The sequence below is a fragment of the Capra hircus genome, chromosome 5, assembly GCF_001704415.2.
Source record: "Capra hircus breed San Clemente chromosome 5, ASM170441v1, whole genome shotgun sequence".
NCBI lineage: Eukaryota > Metazoa > Chordata > Mammalia > Artiodactyla > Bovidae > Capra > Capra hircus.
Window position 1 is genome coordinate 47,299,110 of NC_030812.1, and position 13,347 is coordinate 47,312,456.

Sequence of the window (13,347 nt, forward strand, 5' to 3'; positions counted from 1 at the left end):
ACCTTTTTCTCCTGGTTGGCAGAACAAAAACTCAAGAGCTGATAATTTCAGAATTAAGGATAGTAAAATTCATTGTTCCACCCTTGTGCCAAACTATATGGTTCCCAAGTGAGTTCTGGAAACTGCAGAAAGTCAGGTAACAAGATAAGATAGGTCTGAATGATTTAACTAACATAAAATGCTCTTCAGCACCCATCTAGTCTTTAAAAAGAACTGAAAAGGAAACAGAATACCAATCTGGAGTGTTCTCTTGGGCAAAATGATCTGTTGAGACCTTGAGATAAAAATGAGCCAGCGCTGGAGGTCAGTCAAAGTAATGAGAGGCTTTCGATGAAAAAGTTCAGGATGATAACTGCCAAAGAAAGAGATTTCTGGGTCCCCTAAAGTAAAGGGACTTCAGAAAATAACTCAAATGCATTTGAATCTTCCATGTTTGGATCATAATCTACGATGACTCAAAGGCATTGTGAAAGAGAATTTACTGATACATTAAGGCTCCGTCCTCTCTGGAAAGCGAAGTGAAAAAAAAGGAGGCAACTGTTTAGGTAGAACAGCCTAAAATACCAAGATAATGGAGACAACAACTGGGCTTTATGTAACTCCACCTGACTGGACTCATCTGTATCCTTGAGCCCTGAGTACCAGTGGAAATTGCTTGCCTATAAAAACAGAGGAATTCAAACTAAGTCATATTAGTAACATAGAAGCTATAAGCTGGAATTGTACCACAACTTCCAATTCAATCTTTCCCTGACTTACCTATAATGATGCTTTTGGTTCCTGTCTTCAGTTGGACCTACTATATACTGCAAAAAAATCATGCCCTCACTCAGCATCTATGCTTGAACATTTGTCTGAAATGAGGAGGAAACCCCATTCTTTCCTTCTAAAATATCTGTGCATAGTGTTATTAATCATTTGTGAAAAATCAACCATTTTCAAGGAAGGAACATGATAAGAAAAGGGACAATTTCTTTATTTCTTTACAGTAGCCAATTCATATCAGGTTTTCTTTGTATAGGCAAATGGAAAATATAAATCAAGTGTTTGTCTGAATACATTATTTGAAGTACACTTTACCTAAACCCTATTTTCATTATGTGCTTTTTCTCTTTACTATACCTAAAGTCCAAAGGAAGTTCAGGAATGTCTATGATATGAAGGAAGGCTATCTCACACCTGAGATCTATTTTATGCGCAGTTCTTTCAATTAAATTTAATTCAATCTCAGAATTTTTTCTTTATTTCTAAAAGTACCTGAAAGACAATTGGCTTGAGACTTACAGATGACTATGACTTCTGAGAAATCCCTCCAGTGTTCTTTTATGATTAAAAAGCCACAACAAAAACCCTAAACTAAAGGAGATTGTATCTTTCTACTTTCCAAACATGAGAAATATGAAAATACAAAGTATTTTCATTCAGCACAAACAGGAGAGGAAAACAAAATAAAACAAAAAGGAAATTAAGAGGCAACTGGTCACAGGTATATCTCAAACTAACACATAAATAAAAGGGTCAAGACACACACACATGCATACTCAACAGGAATAAATTATTTATTCAGGAAAACATTAACTTCTGATCTTTTATTAAGATAACAATATGACTGGTTCAGGGATGAATTTTGAGCACTCAGACTGGTGCTCTTGGGAATAACTAGAATTTCTACATAATGGTTATCCATGAGAACTTGTCATAATGGACTAGAAGCAAAGTCAAGAATAGTTACATTCTCTTCCAAAAGTTCCAAGCATAACAAATTGTGTTTTCATAAATGTTTGTTTTTTGTATTACACAAATCAATTTTATATTGAATGTGGCCTGAAATTAAAGTGATAGCTAATTTAGTAGTCCTCCACTTGGTCTTGCAACTTTCCACATGCATTGTCAAGTTTCACATTGCTAATTTTCCAACAAGCAGTTTTGTTTTCAAATGCCCCAAGGCCAGTTACTGAGTCCAAATACAAACTGTGTAAGTAAAGAAATTTTGAGCAGCAAGAAAATTTAAACATACAGTATCATCAGGATCCCAGTGTACATTGCATCTTCTCTAATTTTAGAGCTCTGTTCTCTTATATACTTACCAGTTTTTGTTATATATTTTCCATTATGATGAGCTTTGGTTTGTAGGAGAATTCCCAATTTATTAATCACCGAAGACTTCTCATCCCTACCCTGGTCAGTCTAGCAGGGTATGTTTATCTTACATGATATGAACAATGTAACTTTTTCCAAAAAAAATTGCTTTTCAAAGTCCTAACAAAAATATGTTTTGTTAGAATATATGTTTGACAAAAAATATGTTTGATAATCATGTTTATATAAGGTAAAAGCAAACTCAATAAATACTGATCTGAAACTGAAATACCTTAAGTTTACTCATGCCATGAATAATTCATCAATGTCATTCATTATTTTGTGAAGTATTATCTTTTCCAAATGAAGCGTAATTTATAAAACTGAAGAACTATAACAGTCATGTTCTGAGCAAAAATATTTATCCAGTTTTATTAGAAAGGGAACTTTTATAACAGAAGTGTGTGAAATACTTTTGTCTGGAAGAATGAAAGATTTCAGAGAAAACTTTCCTTGGGAAAAAGAAATCCTACTTCTGGTTTGGAAGTTGTAATGTTATATGCATACACATGAAGAATTATCAGAAAGATGAGTAGCCTAAGGGTCATTTATAAACACCTATCACCAAAGTAACTAAAAATAAGTTACACCTTACTTGGGAAGAGACCAACTTTCTGTTATTTTGCTTTAAGTGGTAAATTAGGCACAAGTCTCAGCTTTCCTTTTGTCAATATAAGATTTTGTTAGTCACTGGCAAACTTTTCAAAATGAAGAAAAGGTGATAGAAGCATATCTTTACTCATTCAGAAAATGTAATACAGTAAAATCTGAGAGATAATTTTCCCTCTTTTGTATTAAATTTTAAATAATTTATTTATGATGAGATTTACAGATTTTTTTTCCTGGCAAATGTTATAATGATGCATTTTTCAGGGCAATTACATCATAGTTTAAATGTCTGTCAGCTAGCTACCAAGATATTCCTTTGCCATTCCATTAGAGTCAAATTAAGATAAAAAAAACTTCCGCAACAACAACAAAAAATGTTCTTTGGTAAATTAGCCCTTTTTATTTAATTTAATAAAACAGGTAAAAAAAACCAAAGTATTCATGTTAGTAATACCAGATTACATATTGTCATTTTTAAATGACAAGATAATTTAGAACTACTTTAAAGTATATTGATTAAATATAAGCATGATTAAATCTCCACTCTGAGAAGCAATTATATTTAAGTATATTAGAAATCTGCTCTTTCAGCTCTGTTCAAGACTTAAAACAGACAAAAACTCACAGTTGCTCCCTAAATAACTTTATATGTATCCCTGGTTGCTATGGTAGTTTACAACACTGAAACCTATCAAATATAATATGGTTAGTGCTCATAGTCATAGAGAAAACCACACAAAACATTAATTCCCCAAAGATGAGCTTATAGTTATTCTTAACACTGTACATAGTATACTCAAATCTACTGTAAAGATACATAAAAATTGACTTCTGAATTTTGAACCTTTGTTTTTAACAAGTATACAAACCTACAAATAAAATACAGAAACGTTTTTCTGATTTATTTGTAAAGCTTAAAAATTGTGATTTTTGTCTTCACCTTCACTTCTCTGTGTATGCACTGATCCTGAGATATTTCTTCTTTGTGAGTTCAAATACCATCAAACATGAAGTTTTTAAACTGCAATTTAAAATTTATAAAGAAAAACACTGGAAGTCACACTTGGTTGGGTTCTATTCTGCCCCAAAATGTACAATAAATGAGTTAAACATTTGTTTTAAAAATTTCTCATTGTCCTATTCAGAACATTTCTGTATCACCTGAGATGGAAAGGCTTTTGAGTGACGATGATGTATTATATTGCAGGTTGATGGCAAACAAGCAAAATACTTTATCAGCACATTTAAAGCTGTAAAATTTGTGAATTTTCCCCCCAGAATCCTATAATTGAATTTACTTCTAATTATCAACTATTTGGCAAAGTCCTTAACTTGAAGAGTGGGATTTGGTTTTCCAGTAATCATGTAAATAAGCACAAAGTAAATTAATCTTTATTATTTTTTAAGGAAATTGCAAAAACTTCACTGCCAAACAAAATCTATACTTTTTTTTTTTTTAACTATTTCACAACTGGTGCAAATCTTTTTTTTTTTTTTGGTACAAATCTTATTTGTTTATTCTTTACTCTCTTACCTCCCCCCCACCCCCATCTCTGCTTTAAGTTTCTTATTATTTGGTGATTGTTTAAAAACAACCCCAAGCAGCTTCATGAACTTTTTATGCTAAGTATATGCTTGGAAATCTCACCAATAGTAAATGAAGGAAATGAGTCTTGGGTTACCCACTTGGGAGAAATCCTTAGGTGTGGATATAGAATGGGAAAATTACAAGGAGGTTCCTATGGGTGTTGAGAAAGTTGGGAGGACTTAAGAAATCTCTCACCTTTTGAGCTGCTTTGGAGGGACTCTTGTTTTTGCTGCCTTTGGGTCTTCCCCTTGGTCTCTTAGGAGAGGGCTCACCGGTTGGCTCCTAGTTTCGAGGGAAAAAAAAATTCTGTTGTGGCAAGAATGTCTGAAAGAAATTGACCCTAACTCTATAGATATATTTTCTGCCTGTGCTGCTCAACAGAACCGTTGGAACACATACAATTCAAGCACAAATGGATGATGCTGGTACAGAGTTTACAGAAAGGGGAAATAACTAGACTTTTAATCCAGGGATTAAAAGAGGAAATTCTATTTTGCATATGAAAACTAGATTCTATTTCAACCAGAGAAAGGTAACAAAGGCTGACAAGGTTGCATGTTCCAGAAAGAAAGTTATGTATCCTTAAAGTGCAAAATATGCAAGGTTGTGTATTTGGCAACTGAGAGAAATAATAAGCATTTTACACAAATACCACTCTCCACTGTACTACCATTTTAAACAACAGAAATATGAAGCTAACATCATAAATATTTCAACAATCTCCCATACTGAAAAGGTGGCTTTTGATCATTCTGTATATCTGCATTGTAAGTCAATTATGACTCAATCAACACATTGAGTAAAATATTGGAGCAATTATCCAACTTTTTCAACTTAAAATAACTCCATTCCTCCTAAAATTTCCAAATAATTAGGGTAACTCCGTTGTGGAAGGCTTTGCTTGAATTATCTAGATAATTGCTTCAATTCTTCACTTCCCTTTGGAGATGCAGGCATGGTCTCCAGTCTACATTTAAATATCTTTTGATAAAAATAAGCATTTTTTCCAAAACTTTCTTTTGGGAAAACCCTTATGGGGATGAACTGAAGGAAACTAAAAGGGGTAGGGGGGGCGGGTGGTAGTGAGAAGGAATGCAAGTGTCTGGGATGGAGAAATTGAAACTATCAATAGGTTTAGCAAAACTTTAAATGGCTTCTATGCCAAGTAGTAAATACTCAAGTGGTTAAGAGAATGCGATGATTAATATTCCAGATCCTAAATATTTATCCAGTGAATCATCAATTAACATTTCATTCAGATTCGGTGATTAAATGAGACTAATTAGCTTAAAATGCATTAAAGTCTTCAATGAAAATTCGCATCCTATTTAGACAATCTGGGAAAGGTTTCCTGCAAGCTTCTGTGGGACCACTAGCGCCAGTGGGCACATCCGGAGAAACATCGGAGACACATTTTTCTTTCTTTGTGAACTCTGCCTTAACTCAAAGGTAAAACCTTCGATCACCTCCAGACCCCGCTGCAATTTTATTTGGATTATTTTTCAGAGGTGGGGGCAATTAGCAGAGTTTGAGAAAGCTGGGTGGCGGGTGGGAAACAAGGGCGGGGGGAAGGGCAGTGACTTCCTGGGAGGTGTAAAACAGGATCCTAACGCGGTGTAAAGTGTCGCTCGGGCAGAGCGGGAAAACTCTGGGGCCTCTAGATTGGCTTGTTTCCTTTGATGATTTCAAAAAGGTACAACAGCTTTTCTAAAACGCAATGGCAAGCAAACATTGTTCGGTTTCCCCACCTTGCTCTAGGTAGCTTTGGGACTCTAGGATTATTTTCTATTCGGCCTATTTGCCCTGAAAGAAGCGCTTTAAAGCTAAAGAACGCAGAAGTAGTTTTAAAGCCCGCGGAAGCGGAGTTTAAATGTTCTCAATAGACAAGTCCCGCTCAAGCCCTACCCGCGAAGGCTTGGAAATTGCCGCGAACAAAACCCCTCCGCCCTGGGCGCTGCGCGCAGCTCTGCAAGCGCCGGCTGCACGCTTAATTGGTTGCATCCGCAGATAAAACCCTCCACTCCGCGGGGTCCCGGGCGCCCCTCGATCGTCCCCTCCCAGCCCCCAGCCACTCGTTCTGGAAGGGTACATTTAATGTCTGCAGCGCTGAGGCGCGGGATCCGGAGGCAAAAGGGGGACTGGGCGCCTGGCGAGGAAGTGACCCTAGCTACCGTGCACCCTCTTGGACACTACTTTCCACTGCGCCCTTAGCCAAACTAGTTAATTCTGTCTCGTGGGGACGCAGGATCTCCTGCAGCCCCTTTCCTGGGACACCTCAGCAGCGGCGGCCGCAGATCGGACGCCGCGCCGCATTTAAAGAGCCCTAACAGAACCGGGCGGGCCCACGAGTTCTTTGTCGGGAGGGCGCGAGTCTCAGGCCACCGAGAACTTGGGGAGGGCGCCAAGGGGGCGGCTGCGGCGCGCCAGTTCCTGGCCAGCGAGCAGCCCGGGTTGGCGGGAGAAAGAGCCTCCGGGCCCCCAAGACTTCAGCCCCTCCAACACTGACCCGCCAGAGGACCCCTGCCTCCCGGGCCACTGTAAAGCGACTAGGAAAGTACTTGGCAAGTCCCGGTTTGTCGGACCCGGCCGTTTCCCGTCGCCAGGAGACACCGCGCCACTCGGGCCGGGCACAATAGCGAAAGTCCGAGGACGCTTCGCCCGACCCCACCTCCTGCTCGCACCCGGCCGCCCGCCGCGGCTCCCACCTCCCGGCCGGGAGGGGAGCGGGGTTCAGCCGCGCACTCGCGCCGCGGACTCCGCAGCCCGCCCCCGCGGCGGCGTGCGGCGGCCGTGGCGCCTGGACTCCCGCGCTAGGGTGGCCGCGCGTCGCGGGGCCCTCGCGGAGGTAGCGGAGGTGGGCTACTGCCCCCACCCCGCCCGCGTACTGACTTGCTGCTGCTTCCTGGGTCGGCCGCGTCCTCTCTTCTGAGGCGCCGGGGCGGCAGGTTGTCCCTGGGCTGAAGTGGACGGCTGCCCGGCGCCTTCACCGCGTGCGCTCATCCTGCCTCCCGCCGCCGCTACCGCTGCCGCCGCCGCTCCTACCGCCGCTGCAGCCGCTTCGCCTCTGTCGCCCTGAATCAGCCCGGCACCTTTCGGGAGATTGCGAGGTAGGGCTGGAGAATGAGGCGGGGTGGGCGAGAGCTGGCGTGCGGCGAGGGCTGCTGCTGCTTAGGCTGCCGCCGCTGCCACCATCAACACCGGACGTCCAGCGGCTGCCAAAAAGAGAGAAGAGGGGAGGAGGAGGAGGAGAGAAGGAGGCGCTGCTGGTGGCGGCGGCAGCGGTGGGTGGGTGCCGGAGGTGGAGGTGGCGGTGGAGGTGGAGGTAGCGAGAGGAGGAGGAAAGCGAGGGAGAAGGAAAAGAGGAATTGAAGTTGGGAGGCTCCCCTCTCAGTTTGGGATCAGAAGTTGCGGTCACCGGGAGCACTTCGGAAGCGGCTTGGAAAGGGAAGAGACTTGGAGTGAATTGTGTCCCTTGAAATGTTAGGCGGGGAAAGAATTCCTCCTCCTCTTCCCCCCCGCTCCGCGCTCGCAGAGCAAGAAAGAGAAAGAGAGAGAAAACAAATAACGCCTTGGGCAGTCGGAAAGCGAAGGGAGGATGGGGAGATTCTGCGGGGATCCGGTCGGGCACTGGGCGCAGGCAGGGGACGGAGCGGTGGGTGGCACCGTTCCTTCTCGGGTGGCGGGAGCGGGCGGCAGCGGCACCGGAGAGTTGGAGGGGGACGGGCTGATTACTCCTGCGTCCTGCACCAAGCGCGCGCTGCCCAGGCTGGAAGTTTTCTGAGTTTCTACCCCAGAATTCGAGCGGGTTGAGTGTGTGTGTGCTTGGGGAGGGGGCGGCGAGATGGGGGGAGTGCCCACCTCTAATCGTGGGCGGATAAAGGGGAGGGGGCTGCGCTGGAGGAAAAGTATGAGGAGGAGGGAGGCCAGGCAGACCGCCGAGCCAAGGCGCCTGGCCGCGGGCCAGAGGCAGTGTTCGAAATACAACTGCCTCCGCGGCGGCGGCGCCCGGGTGCCACCCGGAGCCCCGCTCACGTGCTCCCGCCTCACGGCGGGGTTAAAGGGACAGGCCGGGAATCCCGGGCCGGCTCGCCGCCGGCCTAGCCCCGCCCGCCGCCCGAGGTCGCTCCTGGGCGGCTGTCCTAGAAAGGCGCGGGAATGTGGCTGCCCCGGAGCCGCGTTTAGGGGCTTGGCCTTTACCTGCACCTCTACGATGCGGAGCCAACACTCTGCAGGAAGCGTCTGGCTGCACGCGCGGCAGAGTTCTAGTTTCCTGGGAGTAGGATCAAGTGAAGGGGAGTAGGAACAAGACCCCACAGCCCTGCTCTGCGCCGGAATACCCTCCTCGCAGATTGCACGACCCATCGAGAACGCGCGCGCGTACACACACACACACACACACACAGACTTGCTCGCAAATCCACACACGTGCACTTAGATACACGTGCACACTCCCACAGACACATGCAGGCATAAACACATGTAAACAAACACGCGCGCACTTGTATGCACATATGCACGCAGAAACACATGCACACTTGCAAACAGTGTGCACATAGGCACACGAGCGCACCAGTCTCCACTGAGCGTTTTTCTCTGGGAAGGGCTGAAGGCGAGCGAAACCTCCCTTCGACTGGCTCTATGCATCGGGCTTCCAGCGCTCGCAGGGTAGAGGAGTTGCCTAACGAGCGGACCTCATGCTTCCTAACTCCACAATTGCGCCAACTGTCCAACTCTCCCTTCAGTTTACCTCGATTTAACCTTCTCCCTAGGAACTCCCTTTCTGCCAAGTCCTAATTTTATAGCCTGGGCTGTTTCTGAGTTATGTGAACACCATAATGACCCCAGTCCGTTTTGAAAAAGGTGGAGTACATTTAAAAATGTACCTCTTTTCATCCTTGAATAACAAAAAACTGAAAAAATTAGGTTCAGATTTTCACACATCACACCCAAAATTATTTTGGGCCAATTCCAAAATAAAAACTTTTACTCAAGGAAGATTTTTTTCTTTCCCCCAAATACAGACCACCGTGGAATTAAAAAACGCCTACTTTACAGCCCTAAGTAGGGAGTTAGGCACCGCCAGGTTCCTCTGTGCCTGTGGAGGAGGCGTGTGTAAATGTCTGCTTCTGGCGCGGCGGCGCTGATTGGTCCGCGTTGCCATTTTAAATCCATTTCCAGCTGCCCTTTACAGAGCTGGGACACTTAGCTGCATATTGAGTGCCCTGCAGAAACCCAGGGTTTCTCCTGAGTCTGGGAACGCTTAACTGTGATGGAAAAGGAGAGCCCCCATCCCTCCGGATGGAGCCCGGCAGCTGACTGGGGAAGGAGGTCTAACAGGAACCTAAGATTTTCTGCCAGGGCTTGGCTGAAAGATGGTATCTTCATCAAAGAGATTGAAATTTCACGTCCTAACGATTGCAGTGACATTTCCTAACTGCCAAGTTTGCACGTATTTTAATGTGATCACATTCACACAGTGGTGTGCAGTTTACATACACATACAAAATGGGCTTCTGGGGTTTCTTTGCTTGGACTAGAGATAAAATTCTGAGGATGAGTGTAGGAGAAATCACCGAAGATTTCAGCTAGCCAGTTATGAAGTTGGGCACATCATATTCTTGGATTATAAAAACAATTAAACAGAGCAGGCAAGGAAGGGATTCCAGAATTTTATTTTTGCGTTAATCCTTGACTCTAAGAACAGCACAGAAGAAAAATGGGGGTGAGAACCACTTATTTTTGGACCATTGTCGCTTTGCTCTCAGACTGTTTGACCCTTTTTGAATTTATAATCAGAAAGATAGGAAACAAATACTGCATGTAGCCGTTTTATATATTTTCATTCCTGGAAGCTATACTTTTTTCCAGTTTCTATATGTTTTCTGTCCTCATTTCTCAACTGAGAGGATTTTAGGATAAATCTGAGATTTTAGGATTAAAATCTCTGAGGGTTCTTCCAACTCTAATAGACTTTTTAAATGCATCATATTTTGTTCTCTAATTGTGTCTTGTCTGTAAATTAGAAGTAAATTTCATGGGGAGAGGTAGTATTTCTAACACCTGTTTTTTGCACCATTTGTATGTAGGTAGTATTTAGTTCATAATAGACTTTTGTTCATAATAGACATACTAATTTACTATTTTAGAAGTGTACCATAGGATGAGAAAAGCATTACATATATTAAAATATCTTCAAAATTATTCAGAATAATCAAAATTATTCTGATTAAAAGAAAATGCATCTGTGATGAAGGTATTGAAGTTCTCACATTGTACTTTATCAAATATTTATCCTTTAACATATTCATAAGTTAAAGAATGATTAAAGGATTTTCTCAGATTATAACTGATTGAATTAATCCTGTATGTATTTTATACATAATTAACCAGAGATTTATTAAAGCAAGATACTTTGGAAGTAAATCTGTATAGGGTCACAGAAAAAATCGTAATTAATATTTATTGAATGTGATGTATAGCATATATTCACACACATATATACATATATATACACACACATATACATATGTTCAGTATATAGAAGATCAGTATAGCACAGGGCAAACACATATTTCTTTCTTTTTTTTTTTTGTTCTACCAGTTTATTGCTACCAACCCATCACCCTCCACGCTCATGCACACATGCTCAGTCATGTAACCCCATGGACTGCAGCCTGCCAGGCTCCTCTGTCCATGGACTTTTCCAGGCAAGAATACTGGAGTGGCTTGCCATTTCCTTCTCCACAAACACATATTTCCGAAAAATACTTCCAGTGTTTTAACATGAATTTATTTGCACTCCTCAAACTCACAGTTCGAGTTTTAGTGATCGTGCCTCTTAAAAGATGTTTAGTATTCAATGAAATGTAAGAATGATAATCTCTAGGAGTTTTCCTACAGTATCACCGAGAAAGAATATACACTACTAAGTTAGCATTTTGATGGGGGTGGGTGAGGTGGTGGTTTGGATAGGCTTTCAAGTCCTGTAGACAAAGGATCACCAAACAAAATTAATTTGTTCCTTCATTCACTTAACAAATACATGTTGAATTGGTTTGGCAGTAATCTCACCTCTTACTCTCTCAGGACCCAGGAATGTAATTCATTCAGAACTGGAGAGACGCTTTGAAACCGCTAGGTGCTCATTTAAAATCTGTTTACCTGTTGGTAGTCTCTCATTTACTCTTAGAAATACTTATCCTCTTCTGTCCAATACATAGGTCCTTCAACAAACATTTATTGAATACCTAAAAGTGTGAGGATTCTCAGAGCATTCTTTTTGTCAAAAGTCATAGAAGTGGAACAGAGGTGGCATAGTTTCATTTCCATGGCTCATCTGTTAACATTATAGCGTCAGCCCCAGTCTTGGTCTTGGTATACTATCCAGCAGCTCTTAAATCAGATACAGGAAGGTCTACCACCCTGGGGTGGGCTTTCCCAGTGGCTCAGCCATAAAGAATCTGTCTGCAATGCTGGAGGCGCAGGAGATGCGGCTTCAATCCCTGGGTTGGGAAAACCCACTGGAGGAGGAAACGGCAACCCATTCCAGGATTCTTGCTGGGAAAATCGCATGGATAGAGGAGCCTGGTGGGTTACAGTCTGTAGGGTCACAAAAAGTTGCACCCTGGTAAATGTGCTGTGTATAATTGATGTATAATTTGATGGCTTTTACTCCCAAGATTAGATTTTGTTAGTTGGTACAGTTGACCAGTGGGAATTTGCTGTATGATGCAGGGAGGTCAAATCTGGTGCTCAGTGACAGCTTAGATAGAAGGGTGGGATACGGTGTAAGATGGGAGGGAGGTTAAAGAGGGAGAGGATATAGTATTCCTATGGCTGATTCATGTTGATAGATGACAGAAACTAACAATATTGTAAAACAATTATCCTGCAATTTTTAAAAAAAGATAAATTATCCTAATGAGCATGACCTTATTGTATGTATACCTTTAAAGCAGAGCATGTTCTCTAGCTAATTTTAGAATAGGAAGTTAGAGATTTAGAGCTCAAGAATGATTTGACTGTCCATTACCTGTTCAGATATGGAGAGAACACATCACAAGGCAAGCAGGGGACCTCTAAGAGCTGAGGGCAACCTCAAACTAACAGCCAGCCAAGAAATGGGGACCTCCTTTGTAAAACCACTAGGAGCTGAATTCTGCCAGCAAGAATGAGCTTGGAAGTGAATCTTCTCCAGAGCCTTCAGTGAAAACTCAGGGGTCACCTTGATTCCAACCTTGGGATACCCGCCCCCCAGCAGATAACCCAGCTCTACCTGTTTTCTGACCTACAAAACTATGAGCTAAGAAGTGGGTATTTTAATGATCTGTAAAGTCATTAAGTTCGTGGTGAATTATTGTGCAGCAACAGAAAACCAATATAGGAAGGATCAGGTCAGGTAAACTTCCCTTTCCTTCCTCCATTCCATGGATTGCTTCAAAAAACACACAGTTACTCATACAGTCGTCTGGAGGCCACAACCCAAGTAGTTGCGCCACACCTACCAAGCCACCCAACCACCTGCTGTATGTCTTTGGGCTTGTAGTGAAGCAATGGCTAGCATGGAACCACATGATCTGTGCTGCTTTCCATCCTTTCTTCTTGCCCTCTCTCCGCCTCCCCTGCCCCCACCTCAGTCTCAGCACCTTGGAATTCCTGAAGCCACCATACTGGTGAGACATAGGGAGAGGTCACACATTCATATAATTCCTGATCCCCTCAAGCTCGGGCCCTAAAACTCCCCAAACTAATGAGAGCAAATCAGGGAGGAGAGACCCCTGCTGTGCACTGCCCCAGATGCACTTTTATGAGTATAAAAAAAAGTTTTTATTTTTAAGCCACTAAATTTTGAAGTGGTTGGTTACATAACCATAGAAAGTAGCCCATCATAGTTTCCTCCAAAGCTGATTTTTTAAATTAACCAATTAATAAGCTCAAGTGAGTGATTTTCTTAGCTAGCAATCACTCTTTAGTTGGGGATCACTCTAAACCCTCCTCTTCCCACATCAAGT

The 13,347-nt window shown here is 42.8% G+C and overlaps 1 protein-coding gene across 1 annotated transcript in view; it reads right to left on the reverse strand.

Annotated features, from left to right (window-relative positions):
* Window positions 1-7,336, reverse strand: part of HMGA2 (high mobility group AT-hook 2) — a 144,278-nt gene extending 136,942 nt beyond the window's left edge. The window contains exons 1-2 of the mRNA NM_001285651.1: window positions 7,226-7,336; window positions 4,532-4,618 (exon numbers count right to left, since the gene is read on the reverse strand). Coding sequence (NP_001272580.1) covers window positions 4,532-4,618; window positions 7,226-7,336 — 198 coding nt within the window. The remainder of the gene's footprint in view (window positions 1-4,531; window positions 4,619-7,225) is intronic.